This window comes from Telopea speciosissima, chromosome 9, assembly GCF_018873765.1.
Source record: "Telopea speciosissima isolate NSW1024214 ecotype Mountain lineage chromosome 9, Tspe_v1, whole genome shotgun sequence".
NCBI lineage: Eukaryota > Viridiplantae > Streptophyta > Magnoliopsida > Proteales > Proteaceae > Telopea > Telopea speciosissima.
This window is the reverse complement of record NC_057924.1, coordinates 51,425,086-51,441,559: the sequence shown is the minus strand read 5'-3', so window position 1 is coordinate 51,441,559 and position 16,474 is coordinate 51,425,086. Positions and strand designations below refer to the sequence as shown.

The 16,474-nt window shown below is 37.5% G+C and overlaps 2 protein-coding genes across 2 annotated transcripts; both read right to left on the bottom strand.

Annotated features, from left to right (window-relative positions):
- Positions 1-1,329: 1,329 nt before the first annotated feature.
- On the bottom strand, positions 1,330-3,566 carry LOC122640953 (phenylcoumaran benzylic ether reductase POP1-like). The gene is made up of 5 exons (XM_043834252.1): positions 3,308-3,566; positions 3,057-3,191; positions 2,654-2,891; positions 1,593-1,796; positions 1,330-1,503 (listed from the first exon to the last, which is right to left on the bottom strand). The coding sequence occupies exons 1-5, from the start codon at positions 3,494-3,496 to the stop codon at positions 1,343-1,345; spliced, it is 927 nt and encodes a 308-aa protein (XP_043690187.1). The 5' UTR covers positions 3,497-3,566; the 3' UTR covers positions 1,330-1,342.
- Positions 3,567-9,526: 5,960 nt separating this feature from the next.
- LOC122639620 (phenylcoumaran benzylic ether reductase Pyrc5-like) lies at positions 9,527-14,806 on the bottom strand. Its single transcript, XM_043832494.1, has 5 exons — positions 14,479-14,806; positions 14,249-14,383; positions 10,182-10,419; positions 9,860-10,063; positions 9,527-9,763 (listed from the first exon to the last, which is right to left on the bottom strand). The coding sequence occupies exons 1-5, from the start codon at positions 14,662-14,664 to the stop codon at positions 9,597-9,599; spliced, it is 930 nt and encodes a 309-aa protein (XP_043688429.1). The 5' UTR covers positions 14,665-14,806; the 3' UTR covers positions 9,527-9,596.
- Between the last annotated feature and the right edge of the window lie 1,668 nt (positions 14,807-16,474).

Sequence of the window (16,474 nt, the reverse complement as noted above, 5' to 3'; positions counted from 1 at the left end):
AGCTCATACATTGACCAATTATTAATCAGATGTTCAGGTGTAAAGTAGTAGACCCAATGGTCACCTGAGTAGGACCGATCGAAACCTGTGATCGATAGGCCAGCCTTCTTAATTTGTTCAAATCATAACATGGATAATCTTTTCATCCTCTCCTATTACAAAAATTTATTGTTTTATGAATAATTTCCAAACCCTATTTTTTTTCTTTATTTACCTTTTTAGCAAGTGGTGTCCTCCTTTATTATTGAATTTTTATCCATTTTGTGATAGTATTTTAATCCTCTTCCTTTGACAATTTTTAGTCCTTTCTTCTTCTTTGATAGTTATTTAATTATTCCTAAACTTAGGAATATTCCTATAATTGACTGCATTTTAAACCCCATATAGTTTGATCCCGTTTATTAGAGTCCATTTAGTCCGATTATGAATTGATAATTTATTGGCCAAATAAATATGTATCCAAGCCTCACCTTCGAGGCCCGATTGCCTAAATGGGTGATTTAAATTAATAGGGACCGATTAGGCCTGATCGAAACTGACGGTTGACACCTCTAGTAACAAATATGAGTGCAATTTGGACCGGCCTAGCAACCCATGACAAATTCGAGCTGCAATTTTAATTTTATCAACCCAAACTTGGGCTCCAGTTCAGTCTAAATTCATCACTTAATCCAAACCAGCCCAGCCCAGCCCAGCCTATGTTGCCTCCTAATTTCAGCTCGAACCAAACCATCAAAGACATCTTGATTGGGTTCAACCAGCTGCGATGGCCTGGTTCTCAGGGATTTTAATCCTCTCCAATTCCTAAAAGTATGCAGTGCGGTAGTTCAGGGTGGAGATGCTAACACCTGGCAGTTCAGACATCCAATTTGTCCGAGCCCAGCCTCTCTTGCCATCTAATTTCAGTTCGAAACAAGCCATCAAGGCATTTTTTTTTTCTTTCTTCTTGAGCTCAGAACCGTTGGATGCTCGAGCTGGTGTCGACATCTCCACCCCGGACTGCCACACTGCACACCTTTAGGGAATTGGAGAAGATTATTTTCCTGGTTCTCAGTACTGCTTAATTCCTGCATATTCTATGAAAAATGGAACCAAATTATAGGAGACCACACTTTTTATTCAATATAAAAACAAGGTTAATACAACCACTTTTTTTAACAATGTTGCTGAATGAAGAAACATCAACTAAAACCAGAGTTTGCTTTCCCTCCTCTTTGTATTTCTAAGGGTATTCCTGCAGATTTTTTTTTTTTTTTAATACCTAGCTATGTTCAAAGAATGAAGATTTATTTCCTTTCAAAGATGGAAACCCAAGAAAAACAAAAAAAAAAAAGAATATTAATTACACAAACTTATTGAGTTGCTCATCTACTGAGGCGTATTTCACTTCAGGATAAAGCTCAGAAGCTTCAACTCCAATTGAAGGATCTATCTCTAACTTTACTCCACTCACAAACACTGCATGATTAAGTGACATAACTAAATTTGCAGGAAAAGTAGCCCCTGCAATAAGAGAAACACAAAAAAAAAAAAATGTTAATTTTCAAGTTTAATTACGGTTTCAATATAAAGTTTCAAGAGCTTTGGTTTACCCTGGATGTTTTTCAAAACTTGTTCCCCTGGAATATAGACCTTTTCGAGGGTTTTGCCGATCTTCTTTTCCCAGAGAGAAACAACTTCGTTGAATGAGAGAATGTTACCAGGTGGTTTGATATACAAGATCTTATTCAAGGTTCTTGGATCATCCACAGCTTTAATTGTGTAAGTCCCAATGTCTTCCTCATTGTTATAAACTACTGCAAATGCAAAGATAATAAGGAATAACAGGATGTGTTAATAATGCAAACACTAAGAAACACAAAGAAACAAAACAGATTCAAGCAAAGATCGACGCACATATTTAACGTGGTTCACACACCAATGTGATGTGCTACATCCACAGACGAAACTGAAGATGATTCACTATGTAATAGATCAAAAATTACAGTAAAGATCTAGCTCTCAAGAACACTCAAAGGTTGTTGCAACAACAACTCTCCCCCGAAAACCATAACTTTAAAATCCTCAAATCTCACTTCTTTCTCTTGCATACACAACAAGACAATAAAACAAAGAAATACTCTTCTAAGTCATAGTAGATTTATTGGGTCGGGTTGGGTCGATCTATCGGTCCAAGCCCTCTGCTATTATCACAAATCCCACAAAACTTCCCTTTCAGACCGCCATAAAAATGTTAGAGTGGGGCAAATTTTGAAACGGGTACAAGAATTCAAGACACACATAACAAAATGTGTTTAATATAGCCTCTTTGCAAAGCAGGGGTAAGGCTACGATCATTATGACCCTCCCTAGGGATCTGGCTGTCCTCCAACCGTGGTGGGAGCTGGAGGATCCAGCCCAGCCAAAACAAGGGGGTTTGGTCATTTCATAGGATGGGGCTCGCCTATGAAATGACCCAAATGCCCCTGTTTTGGCTGGGCTGGATCCTCCAGCTCCCGCCACGGCTGGAGGAGAGCCGAATTCCCTCCCCAAACCGCGCAGTGGTGGCGCCCTTTATAACAAGATATGTTCAATGAAGTTTACATCAAATCATCCAAGAGAAACCTGAACTTTATAACAAAACTTAAAAAAATAAAAGGTGTTAGTGAGTTACCCTTGGGATTTCCATCCCCCATTATGACTATTTTTTCTCGAGGAGGAGCTGTGGCTCCATCTTGTCCGAAAGTACGAAAGAAATAGTCACCAAAGTGGTTGTTGACAACAAAGGTGTATGGAATTCCTTCAGATTCAACAACTCGCCGGATTGAAGCCTTAATCATGTACGTAGACAATGCTGGCTCAACAGCTTGGATACGATCGGCATCATTTCCAAATTCTGATGGGAAGAATCTCTGTATAATTCAATTCAGGGCAAACCATCGTAGAACAATCAGTTAATTTTGAATCCAAAATGGTTTGAATGATCATATGAATTGAAGAACATTTAATTTCTTGCAGAAAACTTAAAATTTGGTCACAAGAAAGGAACAGAGGAAACTTAAGGGATTTTCTGTTACCTTCACATTTCCAGCTTCTTTAATGGCAGCAATGATCTTCACCTGTTCTTGTACCAATTGCTTTCCTACAGTAACAATCACCACATCCACCTGCTTAATTGCCTTCACCAAACTCTCATGATCATTGAGATCTCCCTATCAAGAATCCAAAATAAAAAAACTTCTCAGTAACAAAACCCAAAAAGATTATCTCTAAAAAGGATTGGAGAGGGTGGGTAGGGAGGAGGGGGGGGGGGGTCTGATCTTCTCACCTGGAGGAAAGTGACTCCAGAATTCTTGAAGCTCTGAAGAAGTTTACTTTTCTCATCAGTACCAGAAACAGCTTCTGTGTCCCTCAACAGTGCAAAAGTTGGGTGGCCGGACTTGGCGCTCGCCTCGACGATGAACTTGCCGATGTACCCTGTCCCTCCAATGATCAAAATCTTGCTTTTGGAAGCCATTAAAGATTGCTAGAAAGAAATATTATCAGATTGAGTTTTTATGCTGAAGTGCAGGGGATGGAGAAGATGTGAAAAAATTTAAAGGGAAGACTTGAGAGCTATTCTCAATCTTTTGTTGGTTATATAAGTCAAAAACTTTTTAGATATTTATAACTCTCAGATATGACTTCTATCAGTAGGTCTATGGGGCCCAGTGCATTGTGTAGTTGGATGGACAATCATAAAGTATACAACTTTCATACATTAATTAATATTTTTGTGGGGTAGAAATTGTTTTAGACAGGCTGATCTGGTAAGTTTATCAGGGTGACCAACAAATTTTGGCCATGTGACAGGATGACATGGTAAGTTTAATTTTTAGATAGATAAATCTAGGGTCAATTAACTAAATGTCAGAATTTTAGAGAATTTAATTTAATCATATACAGTCCTATTTATTAAAATGCATCCATCTATGTGTTTCTAGATTTTTATACTTTATTTAGAAACTCGATATATAGAATTGAGACCTTGAGGTCTATCTATCTACAAAATTTGAGTTCTATTTGATCTGTCACATGGTAGAAACTTGGGCTATCTTGACAAACTTATCAAAACGATCTCAATAACTTAACCATTTTTTTATTTATGCTTTTATGCTTTTAAATTTATGAGCTAGCTGATGTTGGTCCTTGGTCATATGGCATATCAAATTTGTAGTGAGCATATTCCTTGTAGCAAATTTGAGTTCAATCTAATTCGGATAATTATCAAAATATATAAGCAAATAAATTGATTATTTTACATTAAAAAAATTTCCAAGTTTCCCTAAAACATGACTCACGACTTAGTGTAGGCTTCTCGGGTTTGGACGGATACATGATGATGATCCCATGCTTTTAAAAAGATTGAAATGCCCTTCATTTAAGGATGAATCCGACGGAAGAATGATTATGTTGAAAGGAAGGGATGTGGCCAGATTCCAGTCTACCGAGCCTCTATAGAGTATGCTAATTCGTCTTGGGGATGAGCTTCTACCTCAGTGGCCGGCCTCCACCCAGTGGGAGTGGTATAAGTCCAGGGAGTCGAGGGTTTGATTCCTACCCCTTCACTTCTTGGCATATAGTATTAGGAGCATCTCATCATTAAGATCCTCTTTGGTTTAATTTCTAATTTTTTTTTGTCTCCAACATATTTTTATTTCTTTAGTCATTTGTATGAATTTAATATATTGTTTCTTGTGAATTATAAATAGAAATTTGGTAATAGGTCTCCCCCCCTCCCCCATCCTTCACCACTCAGATATGCTCACAACTCTCAAACTCGTTTGAATTCTGAGTTTCCATCTATGGTATGTTATGGTCATGATGTATCATTCTCTATCCTCCCTTTCGTTAGTCCATCCAAATCCCTAACATAAACTTTCTTGCAAATCACAAACGTATCCCTCCTTTGCAGTAACATGACAATCTTTCAAGAAAGAGGAAAGAGGGCATGAAAAGGCATGATTTTGTCTTAAATTAAAAACAAAAAGAGACAAATTTTAGTTGAATATTATTTTTGTAGCTGAATTTTTTGATCCATTAAGAAACTAAATAAGATGAAGGGCCCACATTCCACCCCAGATAATCTCATGAGTCATTCCGCTGTAGTTTTATTTTTTTTGGAATCAAAGTCAAATAAAGAAATTGAAAAGTATGTGGCGCTTACATGCGAGGAATAAACCTTTCTTTGTATGTCAAATAATTTGGTACATGAAGCCAAGCTAGGATCTAATAAATATAAATCATAAATTATTTAGATAAGATAGAAAATTATCTTTTTTCTGAAATCAATGAATGTCAAAGAACGACATTGAAAAATATATAGGTGGTTCTTATGTTGTGGCTTAGAATAAATCCTTCTTTGTAAAATGGGAGTAACAATTTATTTATAGGGAACATTCAGGAACAAGAGATTTAATAGAAATCGAATAAATTAAATTTTAAATGATCCCCTGCTATATTCAATCGAACTTTAGTATTTATTGTTAGCATAATGGAAACATCCATGATTCAATGGTCCAGAACCACTTACTTTTTCTTTTGTTAATTTCTAAATTTTCCAATGACGATTTGATTAGAATAATAAACAAGAAGAAATATTTGGCAATTATTTATTCAAATTAAGTAAATATTCTATAAATGTCATAGGACAAAAAAATATTCAGTAACGAAAATGATCGAGTAGGAGTCGAGTTTGTAGTGATATAGTCATCCTCCTAATAAATGAGATGACTTTGCATATCATTATAATTATATTGAGTGTTCATAGAACTATATATGTATTGTAATATACGATAATATTATAATTAAATTATTAGTATTATATGTATTATCATACTAATAGTATACGTTACTAATTAGTGGTGAGTAACTTGGGAAATCTAGGGTAGGTAAAAATGTTTAATTTATTTTGACTAATATTAATGAAATGAAATGCGAACCTAATCTAGTTGCTTTGGTTTTATTGAATTGCCTCCTATCAAACTAAGATTCAGGATGAAAATATATGTTCTACACCATTATAACATAAAGTCAATAAATTTCATTGAATCATTTGATGAGAGATTTGATTTGCGTGCCCAAATTGACAAATTCTTTTCTTATAGAAAAAAAAAAATTTGATTACTTGTTGATTATGTCCTATATTTACAAGTTGTACATAATATTATATATTTCTCTTTTCTTACAAGTTGTACATAATATTATATATTACCCTTTTCTTAGTCATTAATAAAAGACACTTTCTATCATTTATTAATTTCTTGGCTTAGTCTGAGATGGAGATAAATATATCTTAACAAAAGATGAAATGAAATGTTGAATAAAGGGATTTTAACCCTTTTTTTGTTAGACAAATCATTTCCTCAAGGGATCCTAAACTAATATTAAAAAGAAAAAAATCAAAATTAAGAAAGAATAATATTGATGGATTCGTTGAATAAGATGAAGGGGTTGCCAATACTCCACCCCAAAAGATATAATGGGTCATGCCTTTATAGCCATGAACATCTATTATCACTATTGGAACAACGACTTAAATCATTATTTACTCAAAAAGGTAAATTAGGAAGCAACTTTCAGAAAAATAATATTGATGGATTCGTTGAATAAGATGAAGGGGTTGCCAATACTCCACCCCAAAAGATATAATGGGTCATGCCTTTATAGCCATGAGCATCAATTATGACTATTGGAACAACGACTTAAATCATTATTTACGCAAAAGGTAAATTTCAGCTTACCAAAAATAAAATAAAGTAACTTGTGTGCTAAGTTTCAATGACTATTTACCGTGATTGGAATAGTTTCTCTTGTTAATGTGAGGTTTACAAAAAAATTTCACCACATGGGCATGCCAAGCTATTTGATCTCATTCTAACCTATAAATTATTCTCAGAAATAATTTTATAATTTTGCTCTGCTTTTCTCTCATGATAAGGGGGAAATATATGAAGTGAATTAATGTGGTACTTTAATTTGCAAGTCATAAATACAGAACTGTAGTCTATGTAAATTCCTTATTAAGTCTGTCTACAATCTATAGATTCCAAATTAATGTTCTTATAATGAGATATTTCAGCAAATGAAGAACAAAAAAGTGGAAAGGGCTACATTGCAACTCTTAAATTAGGATACGAGCAAAGCATATGACCAAATCGAATGGAGCTTCTTAGAATCAATGCTGGTGCGTTTGGGTCTATGTTTGACAATGGGTAACCAGATTCTCTTATTCCTTCCTAATCAAGGAGTGCAGATGTTTGTTGTCTTTTGCTCTAGAGAACTTCGGCAGGGTGACCTTTTGTCGCCAAGTTTGTTAATTTTATGTATAAAGTGCCTTACCTCCTTGATCTCTAGTTCAGAAAACTCAGAAAATTTTCAAGGGGTTAGAGTATGAAGATAGAGTCCACAAATCACTCATTCTTTTTTTTGTTCTTTGGCAGACGAATATGTAATCTTCGTTGAAGCAAAAATCATAGTTCACTTCACACTCTCAAGAATACCTTAGCCTTATATTGTGGATCATCTGGGATATTCATAAACTTGCAAAATTCTTCAGCATCTTTAGCCATAATACCCCTATTCGGTAAAGAAGGATTTACGCAACAATTGTTGGAGTTAGGGGGCTTAACAAGGTGGAGAAATACTTAGGCTTACCTATGGAAACCATGATGAATAAGAAAAATACAATTCAAGGTATTGAGGACAGGACCCTCGACAAGATTGCAGGATGGAAAGAAAAATCGTTATCACAGGTGGGGAAGGAAGTTTTATTTAAATCAGTAGCAACTGCTACACATATGTATGCAATGACACACTAAGCTACCTAAAGGCTTACTTGATGATCTCAACAAAGCAAAGCAGCCTATAAGTTCTTGTGGGGAAGGATGGTTTGGTCCAATTCCGATCCTGTTTTTCTGAGTGTGTCGCCTCAGGTAGTAGGAGCATTTCCCGACTTGCTGAATAAATTCATTTCCAACCCAAAAAAAAAAAAAAAAAATTCTTGTGGGGACAGAAACAAGTTGAAAGTAAAATATACTATGTTCTTGGTAATGGAAGGTCGGTTCATATATATGAGAAGAGCCATGGATTCCATTCTAGCTAGATGGATATAGGTTGTAATCACCAAGAACCCCAAAATTCATAGAGATGTGGGTCTCAAATCTCATTGCTTTAATAGGTTAATGGAATGTTGAAAAACTCCATATTTAGATTCTTTATGTCTCATGAGATTTATGCAATTTTCAAGATCACTCTCATAAATGAAAACTACGAAGACAGACTTTGTTGGGGCCCTCACCCAAAGGGTATCTATAAGTGAATTCAATTTGTAGACTTGGAGCATCCATGCTGTCCACACAGTCACACTAAACTTTAAGGGTTATATTAGATACTCTGCAATTGTTTTGGGGGATTTGGAAACAGAGAAATGCAGGGAGGACTTGTTCCTGAACAGTAATACAACCTTTAAAAACTGATATCAATAGTAGACTTGGAGCATCCATGCTGCCCATACAGTCACACTAAACTCTAAGGGTTAGTCTAGCTCCAATAATTTGCTTGGAAGATTGGGCGGTGCACCACACAAGGAGAGAAATTATCCTCTCAGGTTCTCCAATGTCTGGTACTCCCTAGTGCCTCTAATAAGAAGGGGAGTACACCCCACCTGGGCATAAAGATCCCGGAGTGATGGATTTTAATCCTCTCAGTGTTGTCCACCACCCGATGCGCAACGTAGGTGCACTGGGCAGTGCACACTGCACTTGAGAGGACAAAAATCCTGTCATGTCTCTGATCTCAGGTCAAACTCATCCACATCATCACACCATGTCAGTGCACAAGCTACCATAGTATTTACTCAGATGTTGGATTCTGATTAATTAAGGCCGAATGCAATGGGCTGGGATGCCTTATTGTTGATTATCAAAAACATTGGTTTCTGTTGTGACAAACCATTTTACCCTACTTCAGCAATATTGGTGAGGTTCTACCTCTTCAGCTTGTTGTGCCACAGAATTTAGTTCCACATCTACTACGCCTTGGCCATAGAACGTTCATATAAATGGCGGTCAATTTTCAAATGATAAGACATGTTTTAAAGTTATTCACCAAATTTTGACCAAAGTGGACATTATCGTGGCATCTGGGCCCATCGTGGACTGTGGTACTTCACCGCTTGGGCTAGAAACGACTTAATCATTTGGAATTCATGTTGCACTGAGATTGTCAAGTACTTGTTCATTGCTTGGCTGATCTAATCTCTCAACCATTCTCAAGGGTTGTTTGGTTTTGATTTATTTCGCTTCATCCCAACATTTTTTAAATCCACCATAGTTGATCTACTATGGTTCTCAGTACTACCTATATATGCTTGCATATTCTATGAAAATCAGAACCAAACTATTTAGGGGACCACACTTTCCATTAAAACCTGAAAACATGGTTAAAGATATGACCACTTATTCAACAATGTTGCTTATTGTTAAGGCCTAACATTTATGTATCTTGAAGACTTGAACTAATGAAGTCTCCCTTTCTTTGAAGCAAGGAACCCAAGAAAAAAAAAAAAAAAAAAAAAATTAAACAAACTGATTCATGTAATCATCTATGGTGGTGTATTTCACATCAGGATATAGCTCAGAAGCCTCCAGTCCAATAGAAGGATCTATCTTGTAGTTTGTATGATCACCTTTCACAAATGCTGAGTGTTCAAGTGACAAAGTTACATTTACTGGAAATGGAGCAGCTGCAATAAGAGAAACACAAAAACCAACATAGATCAGACAAAAGTTGAATTAAGTCTTTCAAGTGCTTTGGCTTAGTTCTCTGTATGTATACTAACCTTGGATATCCTTCAAAAGTTGTTCCTCTGAAACATAGACCCTTTCAAGGGTTTTACCAATCTTTTTTTCCCAGAGAGACACAAGCTCATTGAATGAGATACTGTTTCCAGGTGGTTTGATGTAGAGGATCTTATTCAAGGTTCTTGGGTCATCCACAGTTTTAATTGTGTAAGTACCAATGTCTTCCTCCTTGTTACAAATTACTGCAAATGTAAACATATAAGGAATAACAAGATATGTTTAATGAAGCTACATCAAAACATCCATAGAGAAACCTGAAATCTATTACAAAAGTACTTAAGAAATGGACTAGTGAGTTACCCCTGGGATTTCCATCCCCTAATATGACTACTTTGTCTCGAGGAGGAGTTGTGGCTCCAGTCTGTGCCAAACTAGGGAGGAAATGGCCGGCGAAGAAGTTGGAGACAACAATGGTGTGGGGAATTCTTTCAGCTTCAACGGTTCGGCGGATTTTAACCTTCTTATTCCACATGGACAATGCTGGCTCAACAGCATGGATATTATCAACATCATTTCCAAACTCTGAAGGGAAGAATCTCTGGATAATTCAGGGCACTAGAAAAATCAGTTACATACTATGATGTATTTCAATGAAATATGTTTTGAAGAAATATTAAGATCTTAACAACCTATAAAATTCAAATGGTTGAGTGATCATATTAATTGAACACTTTGAATAGTTTGTATGGGGTTGAAAATGAAATAACAAATTATAAGAACAACAAAACAGAGTGAGAGATCTGAAACCAATAATTTTTAGGGGCAAGAGAACGCTACCCGGTCGTGTGGCCCCTGCTTTTGGGAGCATGCATGCAAGCATCAGGGGCAACGAGATTTCTGCCTAGCCATGAGGCCAGGGCGGTCATTTCATGCCCACCTATGTCTGGATGCAGGAGCCAAAAGACCAGGTGCATTGTTTTCCCTTTATTCCTATGTTGGGAAGAGGTTCTCTGCCTAGCATTGCACTTGCGACAGCATGGAGACCAATCACAACGTACACAAGAACACCAACAAAGATGGGATTTTTGCTTTAAATGGGGTCGGAGCAGTCATTTCTCCACCCTTTGTGTCCGGGCACAAGGGCTACATTGTCGAGCAATGTTATTTTACCTTTTATGTTTTAGGAGGGGAAGTTTTCTCTGTCCATGAGCTTGGTTTTTACACCTGTGTCAGACCCAATCAAAGCCCCCATTTCATTCAATTTAGGGGGGGAGGGGGGTAGGAAGGTCATTTTATAGGGAAGAGGAGAGAGATAAAACACAAGGGGCAGGTCGGCTGGGAGCCACACTCCTGGACAAGAAACTTTCTTCGTTCTTGGTAGGAGAAGTGTTCTTTATCCAAGAGCATGGCTCCTATGTTTGCACGATACCCAATCAATATCTCCCTTTTGGTTCATTATACTTTGTAGAAAAGAAGGCTGACAGGATGCATGGGACGCATGACCCCACACCATGGAAGCACATGCACAAGCATCCTACAAAGGTGGGTTCACGAGGGCGGGGTGGTCATTTCACACTCTATATCCAGGCACAGGGGTCATACGACCTGGCAGTGATCCTCCATCCTATATTTTTGGGAAAAAGTTCTTTGTTTGGGAGTGTGGCCTATGCCAGCACTCCCATGAGTCTCTCTCTCCTCCCAATGTGAAAAGACACCTCTGCCCCCTTATTTTAAAGAGGAGAGAGATAGACACATGGGAGTGCTGGCGTAGGCCACACTCCCGTACAGAAAACTGCTTCCCTATACTTTTATAGGAGAGGGTTGGTATTTACACGCCTCACCAATGGCTGTCTTAAAAAAGCAATCAGTCATATGGGACCCATATATCCATAGTAGGGAGAAAATATTAAAACGACTCATGTGAAGTATATTAAATCTTTTAAGGGGTGCTGTTCTTTGTGCTGCAACGCATCCTACGCCCAAGCACATGGGGGTGGGCACAATGACCACCCTGCCCCCTGCACAGGCTGCCCATGTGCCTGGTCTAGGCTGCGCTACGGCACAGAGAACATTCTCCCATTTTTTAAATAAAAAACAAAAAACAAAAACTCATGTGAAACAGTGAAAAGGGATTGCATAGTGTTTGCATTGACATTTTTCCGTACATACATTAAATTATTAAGGGTTATTTTCAAATATCTCCCTAAAAATGGCCAAATTTACAGTTGTCCCCCTGAACTTTTACTAATTTCATATGCATCCCTGTTATAACAGATCTCAATTTTTTAACATTGTTGGACCATTCTATCCCTTGATAGGATAAAATGACAAAAATACCCTTACTTGAAAAAAAAAAAAAAAAATCTAACCCATCTTCTCCAAAACTTCTGCAATTTTTTCCTTTTTTCCAAAACCTAAACGATTTTTAGAGGATGAACTCGTTCGATCAAGCACTATTCAACTTCAGATTTCAATTGAACAATCCTTTGTTCCTTATTTCATGAAGATCTACTGGTATTTACCCAAAAGAGTAGGCAACGACAGAGAACCAGCAACCTGAAACTACACTTGATGGTAACTTGCAAAATGAATGGGGAACCCTGGTTCTTCCTCTAAAAATCGAAGGAGTCATTGTTAAGGTCTAATTGTCTAAAGGCCAAAGCATCAACATTAGATGGTTATGAGCAAATTCAGGGTTTGACCTTTGTTCTGGCTGTAATAATAGGCCACATAAATAAGAAGGTTAATTAGAGCGTTTCAAAACAGAGGGAGTTGGAGAGATTCATCTTCTCAAATTGAAGTGAAAGAAAGTGAAAGACTGAAAGGGATGGCCAAAAAAGAACGAAAAACGAAGGGAAAAATTCAGTTAACAGTGCAATAAATGAGATTTAAAACAGAGGGTGTTTCTTTCTTTTCTGCTATAGAGTTCAGAGATCAAATTATTGTTCTTTCTAGGTGCAAGGCTTGGATTTTTAAATTTTTTTTTTGACCTTGCTTGTTACTAAATGTAATCCCAAGTGAGGCAATTTTATGAACTTGGGAAAAAGCCACGGCTGTTTGTCGATTCAAGTGTTTAGATCACTGCGTAAACCTTAGATTCAAACCCAGAAAGCCTATTGTTCTTTCTTAAGGTTCATCTTTTCATCTGTCTTCTGTCGTCTCGATAGGTGAGTTTGAACTCCGCGAGGCTTCTCTCGACGGAGTTTAGTCTCCATTATGGACGTGCATCCAGTCCCTTCTCTTGATTCATCTCATAAAACTCAAGCCAGCGACTACAGAAATGGATTTGTCGATGAAATGGTTAAAGGTGATCATGTTTCATCCCCGAGCGAAGAAGAAATGGAATGCAAAGAAGCTGTTGATCGAATCTACAAGTTTAGGGTTTGAAAAAAAAGGGAAAAATTGTAGAGGTTTGGGGAAGATGGGTTGGATTTTTTTTTCTTCTAGGTAAGAACATTTTTGTTATTTACCTTATCAAAGGGTAGAATGGTCCAACAATGTTCAAAAACTGAGATACATTATAACATAACGTTGACTAACGATAGGGATTATATTGGTATTTAGTTTGGAAAGTAAGGGTGCACGTAGAATTAATGAAAATTTAGGGGGCAACTATAAATTTGACTATTTTCAGAGGGGCATTTGAAAATAACCCAATTATTAACAAGAAAAAGGGGATGGGAGGTCCTAATTCCTAAATAGCTCAAACAAGAAAAGTATTAAGAACCACCTTTACCTTAGGCATCGGGGTCCTCTATTTCCTCCCTGCCTTGCCCGAGCGGGGGTAAGGTGGTCTTTTCCGTCTTGTTATGTGTAGGGTGCACGATAGTAGGGGCAGGGTGAAAGTAGAGGATCTAGATCCAAAGCCTCAATGGTTGGTGATTATATTTGCTTTCATGAAGTCAAAGGTTCAAGGCTTGGTACTAAGATGTGTTACAAAGAAAAGCCGAAAAACCTAAGCAAGAGGAATGAAAATACTACATCTTTTTATCACCAAACCTATTTACCCAATTGGATCCATTGAGAGCACATGCAGGAGCATCAACAGGACTGAAATCTTTGATTTCATAGGGAGGAGTGGTAATTTTGCAGACTCCTCTGTCTAGGCATAGGAACCACACAACCAGACATCTTTACATTCAATGAGAGGATTTCCCACCTCCACCTTAACATGTGGACCTCACATTTTCAAAATAGATAAAATAAAAACATGTATGGTATTCTCACCTTTTGTGAGAGAGCATCCACCGAAGGTGCGAATCTTTTGTAGTGGGACAAAAAGATTAAAAAAACTCTCCAATTGAAAAAGACATAAACCCTCCAATTGATAACAAAATCTCACATTTTTTGGAAGAAACCTTTGGTCACAAGAAAGGAGAGGTAGATTTCAAGATTTCAATGGAAACTGAAAGGACTTGTTTTTTTACCTTCACATTCCCGGCTTCTTTAATGGCAGCTATGACCTTCACCTGCTCTTGTATCAATTGCTTCCCTACAGTACAGATCACCACATCCACCTGCTTAATTGCCTTCACCAAACTTCCATGATCGTTGAGATCTCCCTATCAAGAACCCAAAATCAAAAACTTTTCAGGAACAAAACCCAAAAAGAAAAATCTCTAGAAAAGGGTGGGAAAAGATTTTCTGATTTTCTCACCTGGAGGAAAGACACGCCAGATTTCGTGAAGCTCTCAAGGAGATTACCTCTCTCAGTACCAGAAGCAGCTGTTGTTTCCCTCAACAGTGCAAACGTTGGGTGGCCGGACTTCGCGCTTGCCTTGACGATGTACTTGCCGATGTAGCCTGTCCCTCCAATGATCAGAATCTTGCTTTTTGAAGCCATTAAAGATTGGTAGAAAGAAATAAAAGATTGGATTGTATGTGTGAAGTGCAGGGGAGTAGAGAAGATGTGAAATTTTATAGGGAGAGACTTGAGAGCTATTCTCAATCTTTGTTCCTGTATAAGTCTGTCACTTTTAAGCCATTTATAACTCTCAGATATGACTTGTACCAGTTGGTCTTGATGGGTTAGATGATGCTGCAAACATTGGGCATAATTGGCCTTATTTGCACTAACATGACATTCTTTCAAGAAAGAGGGGAGAGGGCATTGAGAAATGAGAAGACATGATGTTGTCCTAAATTAAAAAATTAAAAAGAAAAATTTTGGTTTAATATTATATGGGCAATTGTCCTCCCGCTGGTAGACACATGGGGCAATCATTTCGGCCATTCACGAGGGTGGGGTGGTCATTTCACCCACCCCCATGTGTCTTGATGCATCCTGGGCTCTGGCACAGAGAGACATTCAACCATACTATTTACTATTTTGCCAAAATCCATTTCCCAATGCAACTCCACAAATCCACGATGAGCTGCTTCGATTGTCTATGATTTTTTTATTCTTGGGGAGATTCCATAATGGGTTTGGTAGATTAGGAGAAAAATAAAACGGAATGCTTTGAAAGTTTATGTTCAAAGCAATTTTTGTCTCCCATAGAACGATCCGAATGCCAGAATTCCATTATTAATTTATCGTAAAGCAATTTCCTACATTTCTATCCCAAAAAAAAAAAAAATCAATTTCCCATGGAGAATTTGCAAACTTGTTCATAAGAACGTGGATATCACTAGTACATCAGTACATGTGAAGATCACGGAGCAGTATAGAAGGTATTCCAGCTCGCTCCCTCTGCACCAAAAAAACAACCCTCGGTGGCTGACTATGCATGAGGTGAGCCGCTCTATTCCGACTCTCCTGCTTGATTGTACCAGTTGGTCGCTACTCAAGTCCTCCGCTTTTTTCTTTCTCCTTGGGTTAACGAAAAAACCGACTCTCATTGTATAGTCGGGAATCCGATGGTTAACTGAAGATTCAATAGACGGTAGAGATTAATCTCATGTTAAATGGACGGTTAAATCAAAAGACAGTGTGAATAAGTTTGGAAGACATACGTCCTGCCACCACTCACCCATATTTTAATGCCACCCTATTAAGAGCCAATATATCACTTTGAGCCCAAAAACTAACCAAATTTTTTTTAGTAACTGTTAATTAATGATGTCAGCATGCCAGTTTTTTTTAAAAGATTATTTTGCCCTCCCCTTAAAAACAACTACACCCTTGCACACACACTCACTTGGGGTGGATCTTCCAAGCCCCAACTTGTGAACCAGATCTACAATTCCTTTGTCCGCCTGAATCAATTTCAGAAATCTATTGTTAAATTAATACTTATTTGTTGAAGTTTCCTTGGCCGGGATTCAATAGAGTTGGGGGTTACTAACCTTCGCTTGAAGTTTCAAAGTCACTGGCGTTGAATCGAGAGTACTCCTTCATTAGAGCTCTATTTCCTCTGTTTTCCATTTTATGCTGCGATATGGGTAATATTTTTACCAAGTCGTTGGGGTTTCTTTGCTGTGATAAGGTTTGAATCCCCATTTCCTTCATCTCTCTCTTTCCTTTGATTTTTCAATTCTTCCATTTCTCTTTACCCCATTCCAAGTGTTTTTTCTTCTTAGTTTGTCTCTTCTGTCCGTGGATTAAGCAACTCTATTTGGGTGTTGTTTTTGCTCAAATCCCAAACCCCTTATGCGTCACTCGCTCTCTCTCTCATGTTGTTTTGTTCAAAAAGTTTTGGTTGGAAGCCAAG

Coding starts and splice junctions, on each gene's coding strand:
- LOC122640953 (XM_043834252.1), bottom strand. CDS start 3,496: ATGGCTTCCAAAAGCAAGATTTTGATCATTGGAGGGACAGGGTACATC. Junction 2,892..3,056: donor AAGAAGCTGGAAATGTGAAG/GTAACAGAAAAT, acceptor TGAATTATACAG/AGATTCTTCCCATCAGAATT. Junction 1,504..1,592: donor AGTTTTGAAAAACATCCAGG/GTAAACCAAAGC, acceptor CTCTTATTGCAG/GGGCTACTTTTCCTGCAAAT.
- LOC122639620 (XM_043832494.1), bottom strand. CDS start 14,664: ATGGCTTCAAAAAGCAAGATTCTGATCATTGGAGGGACAGGCTACATC. Junction 10,420..14,248: donor AAGAAGCCGGGAATGTGAAG/GTAAAAAAACAA, acceptor TGAATTATCCAG/AGATTCTTCCCTTCAGAGTT. Junction 9,764..9,859: donor ACTTTTGAAGGATATCCAAG/GTTAGTATACAT, acceptor CTCTTATTGCAG/CTGCTCCATTTCCAGTAAAT.